The following is a 14,294-nucleotide window of genomic DNA, read 5'->3' as shown; positions in this document are numbered from 1 at the left end:
AGTCACCTATCAGCGCACTCACGTTTCCCCATATCCACACAGGAGCAGTGCCAACGATTGTCACCGCCCACAGCTGATTCGCACGGGACAAAACCTGAAGAGGGTAATCTAATTCCAGGGAGGGCTGCAACTGTGCCCCAACGCCTCCGCAGAGACCAGGTGAGTAACACAGGGTCATATTTTTCTCACTTCACACAAAGCTGCCTGTAGAATATCTCTATGCTCGCAGATGGATTATGGAGGAAGGACTGAGGAAATAAGCCAGATAGATTTCATTCCATTTGTAGCTTGTTTAATAATTAAATTATTATTCCATTTTAAAAAAGTGTTTTGAGATACTGGACATGGGCAGATTTATTCAGCGTTAGAATCTCAACGAATGGACTCCAAGATTCCAGGATGAAGAATACACCAGAAGGCATCGATACCTGTAACAAATGCAATGCATTTCAGTACATCGACAAACAAAAAGGCAGAAAAATACGGGTGGGAGAAAGTTGAACTTCAGTAGTTCATACTCAACACTGGACAAAGAAACTGCTGACAGTATGGAAATAAGCGGAAATAGCTAAGATATGAGGGCCGCACTACTATGGTCGGCCTGGCATTGGTGCTTTTAAAGCTTAACTGAGATTGTGGGAATCTGTGGTTAACATGCTGCAAGTCTGAAAGAGCACATGCTTTTAGAAAAGATCAAACTTACTTGACCCAAACATGGCATCCCCGTTAAGTACATGCTCTGGATCGACTTGCATACCATCAAGACAAACTGACAAGTCTCCTACGACTTCACCTGGCTCCTTGTCAGCAACAAGTTGTAGGGACACCACCACCTCTTCCACTGTGGGGAAAATGGGCATGATTTTAGGTGGAACTGTAAAGTAAGTTTTAATTTTCCAATTCTATACATTTTTCTAATGTAAGACCTTTCACGAGAAATTGCATACATTTTATTAAGGGTATTAAGTGCAGACCATTAGCCTACTGCAGTTTTTACCATGATGGTTCATGCAATCCTTTTGACAGTGAAAAACATATATTAATACTCATAAAATCTCACACATTTAAAAACTTAAACGTAAAGTTGGGCAATCTGGTGTTTCAGAAACCTCAACATTCACTAGAAGTATATCCAAACAGAAACCCGGACAAGGACATTAGTGCAAGATAGACACTGGTATGGTGCAAATGCTGTGAACAAGACACCTGAACTGTCCAGGACCGTTTCTCATTGCAAAACAGTCAGTATAGCATTAAGGGAATGCGAGAGTAGGTGTGTGGGTCTGGGGAAGTGGAGTAACAGGTGTGAGGGATATGCGATCTAGACTTAAGGTTTAGATAAGGCCCAGAGTTTGGAGAAGATACACAACCTGGGTCGTTAGAAAAATCTAATGGCCAGCTATCAACTTCTGCCAGAACATTTCTGACAATAACTATTTCCTTTCCCTCAAATCTCACCCTCAGATCTCAAGTATACTACCACTCAGTCAGAATATGTCTGAGTGTCTGGAGACCAGGAGCTGCACATTGCAGACAGCTTCTTAGGGAATCTTTGTCTTTATCGGGGTGGAACAGTACTTCCCCTGTGAGGAGGAGGTATGGCTGTACTATTAAAAAGGCATGCCTCACCCTCCAACTAGGGGATTGTCTCAGGTACCTGGGCAGATAACCCGCCTTTTTGTCATGCATGGAGAACGATTCAGCCAGGGTCAGTCCACGCATAGTGTCAATTGTATCTATCCAATCTGTGCGTTTCATTAGGCCTTCTCTAGATTGGTCAATCAGGTCTGCATATCGCTTTCACATGCTGTCAAACAGCTCCCCACTGCAGACTTTAACTGAGAGGAACACGGAGGGGCGCTGAGCCAAGTGCCCGCCAATGTCTTCATACGATAAGTAAGCTTTTGGAGACTAAATCAGTCTAAAGTGTGAGGTCAGCCCCCAGTCTGCATGCGACCGCAATGATTGAATGCCTAGCTCATATCTTATACTGCCATTGACAGACTGTGCGGCAGGCCCAGTACTTTCTTCCATATTTGGCCCTCTACCCTTGACCAATTCATTTTCCATGATTGTGGGTTTACCTCCATCCCATAAAGAATTGTGGGAACTACCTTGCCAACATAGAACTTCATGAGCGGCAGTATTGGAAAGTTGCAAAATGGGGTTGAAACTTAATGCATTTGTGCTGTTAATTGTGCAACTTTTCCACCAAGGATCAACTGTATGAAGGGGATGCACAGAGAGCGAAACCCAAATATACTACCTCCGTCACCACCGAAATTCTATGCCCACCCAGTGTCCACTTGAAGGTCCTACATCCAGGACTCCGAAAGATCATGATCTTAGACTTCTCTGGGTTAATTGACAAATCATTGGCCAAAGCGTAGTTCCCCAAAGAATTTAGGAGGCGCTGCAAGCCGATGGGGGTGAGGTCCAGGACGACAATGTCATCGGCATAGGCCAGCCACCTTACGGCCGAAGGCCAATCTTTGAGCTGGACAACGCAGAGTCCAATATCCCCCCAGATATAGGTTGAAGAGGAGAAGTGCCACCATACATCCCAGCCTCACTCCCCTCCCCTCCCCCCCGACCGTCTCGGATAGATGACCCATTACGTCCAGCCTCACCCTCAAGGAAATGTCCTCATGTAAACTCGACAGTAAAGCCAAGAAAGGTCTCGGCACCCCCCAATTTTCCAGTTTACCTCACAGGTGACCCCTATTCACTGTATCAAACACTCAGGATAAATCAATCCATGCATTTAACAGTGCCCCCCCCCCCCTTATCCCACAAGTCTTCACCCAAGATTTGCAAGACTGTCCAGTTCAGGCTAGTTGAGAGACCTTTTTTTCGCAAACCAATCTGGAACTGTGAGAGAAAGTTGTTTTGCCTTTCCGATCATTCCAAATCGTCCAACAGCAATCGCGCAAATATCTTGCTTTCCACATCAAGGAGGGAGATTGGACGGTAATTCACCAGTTCCTTGCGGTCTCCCCCCATGAAGATTGGTATTACTATTTACTATTTAGGTTTTCCAGAAAGGGGGGAATATTTTTTCCTTTAAGATGTTATGGCAGGCTAAGAGCCTTGACCACATATCCACATCCCCCTTCAGGACCTGATAAGTCAAGCCGTTAGGACGGTGGCCCTCGAGGAGGACAACCTGCAAATTAGTTCCGCTATGCTACTTTCGGAACAATCCATTTCCCATGGTGTGTCAGGGATCCTGAAGCTCAATTTTGTAGGAGCCTTTTTGCAAAGCTGTGCAAAGTGGTTACACCAGCTTGCCTTTGGGACTGCGTTCCCCTGGAGGCTAGCCTGCGGGGATCTCCTCTTGTTTGGTAAGCCTCAGAAATTATGCGAGCTCTTAATTAACAATGCAATGAGCATCGATTCTCTGTCTTTTTGGAGGCGGAAGGCTCTCCGTCTCCATGACCAATTCCTGTCACTCTTCCTCGGGAGACCTACCCTTATTTTATATTCTCCCATTTCAAGCGGTCAGCCCCAATGTCCGCCACTACTCTGCGTAGTTCCCGTTTCTGTGCCGAGGTCGCCTCATCAAACACATGGGCGTGGACTGGATGCATTATTAAGCCTGACATCCCTGGGCTACAGTCACTCACCAGTATGTGCTCACCCTCTTCATCACCATACCTCAACAGCCTAAGGTTTATTCCATCCCTTCTGTACTTTACCAGTCTATTCCCCCTCCCCCATTATGGGCTACTACTGGGTGCTGTAAATCGGGCCCTTTCCCATTGTTTTCCCTCCACATATGCCTCCAGCCGACTGTGGTCACAACATCCTCCCTCTATGACCTACAGGTTATAGCAACTCTCAAAGATATCAGGCGAAAAAGAGTTGATGACTGAACTTGCCCCTCCCCTTCTCCAGGACACTGATGCTTGAACATCTCCCTCCATCACTCCATTTGCCACCTGAAGGTTCCATTCTGCAAGAAATGATACCCACTGTCTTCCCACAGCTGTCTGTCTTTTTGGACCTGAGCCTTCTCGCTGTGGTGGCCTGTCTATACATTGGGAATTAAAAACTCCTGCCAGAAGGATATTCGCACCTGGGTAATCTAAGTTTACCCTCGTCATCACTTCTGACTGCGTTTCCAGGAATAATGAGATTGGAGCTAGCAGGGTTCCAATATATGTTAATGGATATCAGGGAGGAGTCCCAGGGGTCCCAACTTTGCTGCCAATATTCCCTTCATTGTGAAGGGAATTGGCACCAAAGTTGCAAATATGGATTTGCGGGCGGCGATGGTCATGCTCCCCCCCCCCCGACCTCCCGAGGGTCGACCCCCATTTTCACAAGTGGCTACCTGGTGTGTTATTAGGAATCCATCCAGATCATATGTGCTCAGATGCCAGATTTCCTGGAGAAAGACCACATCTTTCTTTCCAAAAATTGCCTCCTTCATAGACCCAGACCTATGAGTTTGGAACCTGCGAATTCCAACTCACAAAAGGTCACTTGTTTTTACTAAAGAGGCGCCCCACTGCCCCCCAGCCTCTGGAGTACCTGGGAAAGAATCTCAGGCAATAAAGCCCAGGCCTTCACTTGAACTTCGTTCTGGTACTTTTGTCCCTCCACTGCGAACACCTCCTCCTCGTCCTGGTATTCATTTCCAGACCGTCCCAAACCGGCTCCTCCCACGACCATGCTCCCATTATCTAAATTTGGTTCTGTCTTGGGCAATACTGTAAATACCTGTAGACCTTGCTTTCCAAGGACATTGGAGGCTGCCAAAATGGCCTTTGCGCCTACGATTGATTTAAGACACACCTCTGCCAATTGAGTGTTATCCTTAAATGGGAAAGAAACAAACTCAATCTAACTAGATGTGAACAAATATAGGTCACAGATCATTTTGAAAATAGCCAGAATAGTTCCACGATTCAATGATTTGAATTCCCTGTCTTTTGCAGAGTATTTTAGCTATAGAGTCTCGGTATGGCAAATGGAGGCAATTCATCATCACAAGACAAGCCATCCGGTGCCAATGTCAAGGGCCCATTAGGAATGTTGTCCTTATTTATATGGGAGGCCATTGCTAGATCTTCTTCCCTTGGACTTGCTCCCTTGGCCATTCTCTCCACTGTGGGCACTACCCTCTTAATGGTCTCAGGCCCTTGTAAGGCCCCTGTTTGTATTGGGTGACTGCCAATCTGGTTAAATCTCTGGTTTGAAGTCTTCCCCTGCCGGAAGATCGGAGCCCATCTTTGTTGCTTCCGTTCTGGTCTTCCCGAAGTAAAACCCTGAGCTTCCAGGGATTGTTGTGCCCCCACGTTCCCTTGTCGGAGGATTTGGGCGTACTTGATTGTTTTAGGCCTCATGCAGGCAGGCGCCCAAAAGGGATTACTAAGTGTGCTCGGAGTCTGAGAAGGCCTTCTTTCGGTCTGTATTCCATTGTTGCACAAATGGCCACCGCCCCATTTACTTCTGGTGAGGCGACTTGCTGGGCCGGGATCTCATACTGTCGGACCAAGGCCTGTGATTCAACTTCTGGAAGATCTTTCTCCTGGACCTGCATTCCTATAGCTCTATGACAGTCTTGCCGATTCTACCTCCCATTCACAGCCACCCTACGCGGCATTGTGAGGACATTGAAGAAACTGTCAGTTCCTGTTTTCTTGCCTTTTTCCAGTTTTTGGTACTTTGTTTCCTTTTTACTACTGGCTCCATGGGATCCTTTCCCTTTTTGTCCCTTTTCCTTCTGGCTTTCCCCTCGTTTCCTATCTTTATACAATCAGTGACTGCTGACTCCACGACTTTTAAAACTTCTTTGAGGGCTTGCCTAGGATGCAAAACTTATTTCGAGTGGGGTACCCAGAGGCGCCCTCTGTAGTCTGGGCCAGTCTTCCAAATTCCTCTAATGTAGATTCAGAGAGGGGGGGTATTGTCAAAAACTGACCGATCTGACCTGTGAAACTCTGCCCCAAATCCTTACCCTTTCTTCCTTTGCTTCAGACATTCCTCCCTGAATGAGGAGTACCTCCTTTGATTCCATCAAAGCCCCCTCCTCCAAATTCTTTAATGAGGGGACTATCGGGGAATTTAGGACGTTACCGAGGCCCGCCATTGAGGATTCACAAATGCACACTTCCTTGGTAAGTTCCATTAATATTCCAGAATGTACCTGAACTTCTGATTTTAACAGTTTGAAGACAATAACCAATAAATTCAGGACAAAGTTGAAGGCCACCAAAGTAGTCTCACTCGGCACTGGCTCTCCTGGGTTATCCCATGCAGGCCTCCCAGAGTCTCCTCCCTTGGTCCTGGCACAGATGGAGCCAGATGGTCTGCAGTCGACCTCTCAACTGGGGATCTCAAAAGTGTGCTCACTGCTAGGTCATGACTCCCCTTCTGAGAGAAACCTTCCCCCAAAGGGCACTGAACTCTATAGAACCAATGACCTTTGAAGGAATACCCTCACGCTTTTCATCTGGGACTCAAATCTACATATCTTGGATCAGCATTGCCAGCTTAAAACTGCTGTCATGAAAGCACTTGCACAATAAATAGGACACATTTTAATCTAGTCTTACAGGTGGTGTTCCAGTCGTCTGAACCATTTTATAAGCTCTAATCGGGCCAGGTGCTAAAAAGGCTATCGGTTTACACTATGAAGTGGCATATGGGAAATGTCTGCCTAATTGTCATACTAAGCTTACAATTTAGTGCATTTTATAGATGTTCCAGATTTTCATACGTGACATTTTTAGCTGGATTAATTTTAAAATTCAAGGAAATCAGCTCATTGGCTTGACTTTTTAACTACATCTCAGCAGTACATTGGTATGTTAATACTGATGGCAGATGAGAACCACTAGCCAAATGTAGAGCACACATGTTCCATGGCCTTCCACCTGGCATTCTAGTTTGACACTAGGATTCACCCCCGTGCCCGTCTAATTCTTAGTTTAACTCATACACCTGGAAATACTCTGGTTGGCTAGCATTAAAGTGTTCAGTATTCTGCTCCTGCCAAAGGCAACTTTGCAGAGTGTGTGGCACACCCTTAAACATATATGGTAGCAGTCTACATTTAAGCAAATGAAAGCACCTTATTTGTCAATCATGCTGGCTTTGAATATTTTTTGTAGAAAAAAAGTATAAAGGCCTCGATTTCTAAGACCGTGTACTCCTAGAGTTTAGTTTATTCAATTTGTATTTTAGCAAAGAAACTAAGTATTAGAGCACAGCAGGTTAACAACACCTACATTCAAAAAATCCCAAAAGAGCCAACTATGGCATTAAGGTGACAGGGTCTGAGGGAAATATTTTTGACTTATTCCAAAATGCACAATACTGAAACTCACACAAAACCTGTCTTTCATTAAACTCCTTCTTGAATGAAAAAAGATAGCAACATTTAAAAAGCAATGGTAAAGCCAATTTGTACATTGTTTGCAGCCCCGAACAATAATTTGGTGGGAAGTTACAGGCAGTCGCAACAATGGGTTAAAGTCCAGTCATCCATGTATCTACAAGGGAGGTGTACATCAACTCACAGCATCACCCTAAATGCAGGATCAGTGACTTGAGGCAGTGGAAATCAAATGCATGCTTGGGACAATGCAATGTGATTCCATGCAATCAAACTGTCATTCTTAGCACGCGAGAGAGGGGACTTGAAAGGCAGTCACAAAGAATCACTGAAGGCACTGGGGAGGGACAAAAGTGGGAAGAATTTAAGGTAGGAGAAGAGAAGGTGGATTTCGGGGGCGTGAGGATTACATTAATAAAGCAACCGCATCATCTTGCATACCAGATGAATGCAGCAGAAAAGAGGGGTACAGCAAACAAGCAAGCAAAGGGTGCCCAGGCTTCAGTGCTCATGGCATTGCTCAAAGTTGTGTGTCTGCTGCCTTGTACCCTCCACTGCTGTTCCGGTGGGGGGTGAGGGGGATAATAGTTGTAGTCTTACACTGCTGACTAATGCAGTAGGGGGCCATGGAAACACAATATGGTTAGTTGAAACAATGTGCCCATCTGTCCCCTTTAAATGCTCCAAGTACTAATTTAGAGTGCATTGCATTAAATCAGATCGGGTAAGGGGGGTGTGGGAATTGTATGTCAAAGGAAATCAGGGATCCAGACAGCAGCTCCATAAAATAATTTGCGAAAGATTTACAACAGCACTTCTAGGACCATCATTTTGGCAGCTGTAATTATTCACATCACACCCCATTGCACAAGGGAGTGTCTCCATAAAGAGTCTGGGACCACAATGCCTGGATGGGGCAGGGGACCAGAGTCACTGTAGCACATTTCTAGCTAGTATTCCAGAAATGCTTGCAGCTGAGGGCTTTAGTGTGCCACAGTGACTGAGTGGGGAGAGTTTAGGTGGGCAGAAACAAGAACCAAAACGCATGTCTAGCAGGGTCAAAAGACTGATGGTTGTTGAGTGGGAAACACACATGTAGCAGTTTGTTTGGTACTCTTCCAGCAGACCAACCCAATTTAGGTCAGCTCAATGTTTCAATTACATGGATAACTAATGCAAGGCCAAGAAAAGTTGCACATGAGACTTCAGATAAACACAATTCTGAAAATGTGCATAGGTTTCAAACCAAGAAAAATAATAGTTTGCTCTCATACAAGTGGTTGTGATGCGAGCTATGGATCCCCAGGGGTATGATATATTTGTACCTTTTTTTGTTTTTAACTTTGTTTTTTAACAGCATAAACCAACAGCACATAATTCACAGTGTCCTCACAACCAAAAAACCCCAAAAAGGTATCCCCACTTTCCGCTAGTACCACAAATCACACTTGTTCATTGCCTAAAGTCTCAGGTCAGATGGGCAGATGACCTCCTGTGTCCGCCCCACATATTCCAACACAGCACAGGATTTTTATAGTCAGAAAGATAAGCACATGATCACTCCCTCTCACCCCACCCCTGCCCCAACACTGGAGAATGTCCTTATTTATTGCCTGTATAATCCGTCCGGGGGAGCTGGCCTTCCAGACGCGGTTAACAGAAATTTAATATATGGTCCCCAAACATCCAGAGGACGTGCATGCTGTGGTAACATATGGATATAAGCCACATCAAAGTCCTGACTAGAGGCACCATCCTCCAACCATTGTGCCTTTTATGGCACCAGCCCCTTCCAGCATGCAAAAGCTATCCTGCCAGAATCAGCAATAGGCACGCCAGTTTTCTATACGATCTGGCCACACAGTCAAATCAAGCAGCACCAATAGGGGGCCCATCACCAATGTTTCTTTAAGTATATAAAACAGAGTTACAAACGCCTCCCACCGGAACTGCGCAATTGGAAGATCACTCCACGAAAAAATGCACAAACTCATCCTCAGCCACTTTACAGAATGAGCACTCCCCCGACACGCCATGTAATATTTATGCAACTTGGATGGTGTGTAATAGGTCTGGTGCAACGAACAGAGACAAAGAGGAACTGCTGAACTGCAGAGTATGGAAATGAGAATGACAAACGCATTCCAAACTCAATTTGGTCAGCTTAAGGATGACCTAACTGCCTCGTTGCAAGAGGTCCGCAAGGAGGTGAACGAACTAGGAGACCGGGTAGATACAGTAGAAAATGGCCTCTCCAACATCAGAGAAGAAACTTAACTGACAAGCTTACTACTAGATCAAATAGCGGCAGCCACAAAACCTCGAGCTGCAGGCCGAGGACCTATAAAATAAGTCACGCCGATCAAACATCATAGTCAAAGGCCTTCTCTGAGTGGATACTGGATGGGGAACTCAAAGATACACTATAACAGACATTTGGCAATATACTGCGGGACACTATGCCTGATTCAATCGGATTCAATAGAATAGAATACACGCGTGGGGCCCAGGAAGACGGACCCTAGGGATGTGCTGGTGGCCCTCACCTCATATGTTATGAAAGAGGGTATCCTACGAGCAGTAAGGACCACAACCGACCTGACTAACAACGGCCACACGATTCACCTATTTCAAGATCTGGCGCTCACAACCCTCCACAAGAGGCAGCTCATGCAACCTGTCACAAAAGCCCTCGGAGAGAGACAGGTATCCTACAGTTGGTCGTATCTGTTTGGCATGATGTTTACTTGGGAGACCAAAGCCAGGAGGATCGGCACCTGTGAAGAGAGCCTTACTATAGAGAATCTGGAGGAGGATCAGAACAGCGGAGACACCGGTCCAGCACAAGGTTCGCATCTTACGGGGGCCAATCCCTGTGAATGGTCCACAGCACGAAGAAGCAGGTCCAGGAGAGAACCAAAATTGTCGAGCCCACAATACACCCAATCACGACAAGAAACTCAGACAATAGCCATACTTCAAGCCACAATGCCTGAAGAGCGGCGTAAAGCCTCCATTGAATCCAACACAAGACTACGGCTTGCCTGAGCAGTAGCGAACTCAGCCACGCCTTGGAACCCAATCCGAGTCATAGACCCCTCTGGTCACTCGGAACCAACGTATCTCAAAATGACCCAACACCCTATTAGTAGAAGGGGGGGGTTCTTAGGGATCCCAGTCACAGGGAACACAGGGGGAAGAGATGGGAGGGGGGACGTGTTGGGGAGGGGAGGATGTGGGAGGGAGGGAGGGAGGGAGGAGGGGATCTAGGATCCAATGTATAGTCAAGCGATACAGAATCCGGGATGGGCAACAGGGAACAGTAGAGGGCGGTGAAAGGGTGCTACAAGATTTAATAAGTAAAAGGGAGGGGACCAACTTGAAAGGCGAGGGAGACACCAGAGCGCCCCACTTTCAGTTCAAAACATCGCAACTTCCTCTACACAGAAATGGCTGAGTCAAAGATGATATCCCTGAATGTACAGGCACTGAACTCGCCAATAAAACATTGGATTGTCCTGGACAGGCTGAAAGCAATGCAGACAGCGATAGGGCTCCTACAGGAGAAGCACCTCCTCCCTAAGGACGAGAAGAGAATGGCCAATCAAGCCTTTACGCAGCAATTTTTTGCATCAAGGGGTGGGAAAAAGGCGGTAGCCATACTAATTGGGAGGGCACTGGTCTTCAAAAAATTACAACTCCGTAGAGACAAAGAGGGACAGTACTTGGGGCTCAAGGGGTTCTTAAAGGGGAAAATGTACACAATCTTGGCCATCTACGCTCCTAATAATTGCCAGGATGTGTTCCTAACTGATTTACTGGGCAAATTGGGCAGCTGGTGCGAGGGCCATCTGATTATAGGTAGGGGTTTTAATTGTGTCATGGACCCACTGTTGGATAAAACATTCCCCCGTACAATAGCCAACCAGAAAAATAGACTGGCACCGGGTCGCTTCTTCGGAGAATTAGGGGTTATTGAAACTTGGTGATTCTTCCAAGGGGACAACAGAGAGTACACCCACTATTCAGCCGTCCACCTGGGATACTCCAGAATAGACATGATCCTAGTATCCGCAACATTAGTCCTGCAAATAACGGAGGTAGAAATAGGAGTGGAATGTCACTCGGATCATGCGCCAGTGTTGGTGGGTATAGACTGGGGGGGTGGGCGGGGGTCGATGGGAGTAGGGCAAAACCGCCCTGGAGGTTAAATGAAATCCACTTGAAGGATTTAGCACTAAGAGCTCATATGGAGGGTGCCATTAACAATTACTTTAAAGAAAATGACAATGGGGAAACAGGCTGGGGGGTAATATGGGATGCGAGAAAGTCAGTGATCGGGGGTGCTCCGGAAAATCAGAGCCCAACTGGAGAACCATACCGCGGACCGGATTGCCCAGGTCACTGCTACAAAGAAAACCATCCTATTATATCCACAGGGGCAAGGCAAATTGTTTCCTTGCTGCGAAATTGAGAAAACGAAAAGCTCGGAATTATATAGCACAACTGAATGATGTCCACGGAAAACCCCACACGACGGAGCTGGACAAAAAAGAAATAATGAAGCGGTTTCATGAGGAACTCTTAAGTAGCGAGAACCTTGACCCGGGACGGCAACTCTCCATCAGCTCACTTCCTCTGCCCCAGATTGCACAACAAGACAGAACTAGTCTCGGGAGCCTGTTCTCGACACAAGAGGTCAGCGATGCCATTTCAGCATTACCAGCAAATAAGACACCAGGCACAGATGGCCTTGGCAACGGTTATTACAAGACGTTCCGCACTCAATTACTCGGCCCGTTGACAAGGCTATATAATTCAATCAGAGAAGAGGGGAAGGTTGCACTCGATATGGGGAGGTCTATAACTATACTGCCCTTAAAGCCAGGAAAATATCCCCACAATTGTGCGAGCTATCGTCCTATAGCGTTGCTGAACACAGACGCAAAATTCTATGCGAAAATCCTAGCTACTCACCTGATGAAAATCCTCCTCAACATAATACACGACGACCAGGCGGGCTTCCTAATGGACAGGCACACACAGGATCACCTAAGGAGGGCAGTAGACGTCATAGACGCGGGGCGACGAACACAACAGACGTTTGCAGTGGCTGCCCTGGATGCCACTGCGGCATTTGATAGCATGGACTGGGGCCACCTGAAACTGATCTTGGAGCGCTTCGGCTGTGGCCCAGAGTTCACCAAGATGGTGCTTGGCAACTACCAACATCCATTGACAAGTTTCAGGATCAACGGACAAAGTACAGAGTTTGTGAAGATTAGAAGGGGCACGCGACAGGGGTGCCCACTCTCCCCCCTGATTTTCGCGATGGAACCATGCGCAATGCAGTTCCGACAAGATGATAGCATCAATGGGGTGACGTTCGGTCAGGAGATCCACAAAATGAGACCCGAAAAATACGATGCCCAGAGCAATGGCCCAGCTGGAGGAATTCAGGCAGGTCTCGGGATTCTCCATAAACTTCTCTAACTCAAAAGCTATGAACATTACAGCAAGGAGGGAAGTGATTGAGGCGCTGGAGAGGACATTCCCGATGAGCTGGGTGGGGGAATCACTGGAATACTTGGGGATCCACCTCACTAGCGAACCAAATAAGCTATATCAGGCAAACATAACACCGCTGTGGAAACAGTTACAGGAAGACATGCTCAGAAGGGAATCTCAAGAGCTGTCATGATTCGCCCGCATCACAGCGGTCAAAATGACTATCCTCCCCAGTCTTCTCTATGTAATAGGTTCAATACAGGTGCCCATACTGCCAGCCAAGATCAGAGAGTTGCAAAAAATGATATTTACATTTATATGGCAAGAGAAGAAACCCAGGTTCCAGAAACTAATCCTAATGCGCCCCCCGCTCCTGTGTGGCCTGGGAGTTCCAGAAATGGACAGATATATCTTAGCAGCACAGCTAGCACCAATGTTGAGGTGGACAAAACCTGACAATCACAAAAGATGGTGTAGAATTGAACAATCAGCCTTGTCAACGCCCCTAATAACCCTGTTGAGCCTGAAAAAGGAAAACCGAGAGAGTGGGGGAGGGCTTTTGGAAACGACGAAATGGTCACTGCAAAGCTGGGACAAAGCCCGGAAAAGGAAACGCATCCCGCGCAGCTTGGACCCATACACGCTGTTGATGCACAACCCAGACTTTTCACCAGGTTTGCAGCGAAAGTATTGGGCAGGATGGTCGGGTGGCGAGACCCTGAACCTGAGAAACATGTACAAAGATGGATCTCCACCACACTTGCAGCAGAAATTCAACATAGGAGAAAACAAGCGCTATAGATACGCACAAATAAGGCACTGAATAACCCATCCAACGGTGAAGAGGGCGGGCATAAGAACGCTGTCAGGTCTAGAACTGACCCGGTCACCAGACTCTACAGACTGCTCTCCAACGATCAATCGACAGACAGCCTCCCATACAAAGTGAACTGGGAAAGAGACATGCAAGAGTCGCTAACGGAGGAGAAATGGAATAAAATATGGACACATGCACGCGGCACCTCCAGATGCACTACGATTAAGGAATCAGCTTACAAACGGTGCCTTAGATGGTATATGTCCCTGAACCGCATACATAAAATCACAAAGTCATACTCCCCAAACTGCTGGAGGAACTGCGGTGAGAGGGCAGACCTATTCCACATGTGGTGGACATGTCCTAAAGCCGTGGCTTACTGGAAGGAAATAGGCCACATAAAAGAAATTTCTGGAGTTGAATTGCTGATGTCGCCGAAAGAAATTCTCTTAGGAGTCCCCATAGAAGGAAAATATGCAATGTCAGGAACAGCCACCCTCATCACTCACCCGTTATCAGCGGCAAGAATGACCCTTACGCAGAACTGGAAAATCGAAGCGGGCCCGACATCAGCATGGTGGTGGATCAAGGTTTGGGGAGTAATGGCCATGGAGAAGATATGTG

General features: G+C 46.7%; 1 protein-coding gene across 4 annotated transcripts in view; it reads right to left on the bottom strand.

Annotated features, from left to right (window-relative positions):
• The window catches only part of ITCH (itchy E3 ubiquitin protein ligase), a 2,968,415-nt gene that overhangs the window by 2,701,108 nt on the left and 253,013 nt on the right, over positions 1 to 14,294 (bottom strand). For all 4 annotated transcript variants that reach the window (XM_069652264.1, XM_069652266.1, XM_069652265.1 and 1 more), the window contains exon 5: positions 704 to 841. In XM_069652264.1, coding sequence (XP_069508365.1) covers positions 704 to 841 — 138 coding nt within the window. The remainder of the gene's footprint in view (positions 1 to 703; positions 842 to 14,294) is intronic.

The sequence above is a fragment of the Ambystoma mexicanum genome, chromosome 3p, assembly GCF_040938575.1.
Source record: "Ambystoma mexicanum isolate Mex_15411 chromosome 3p, UKY_AmexF1_1, whole genome shotgun sequence".
NCBI classification, from domain to species: domain Eukaryota; kingdom Metazoa; phylum Chordata; class Amphibia; order Caudata; family Ambystomatidae; genus Ambystoma; species Ambystoma mexicanum.
Note: the sequence above shows the minus strand (reverse complement) of the source record. Positions and strands in the feature narration are given on the sequence as shown.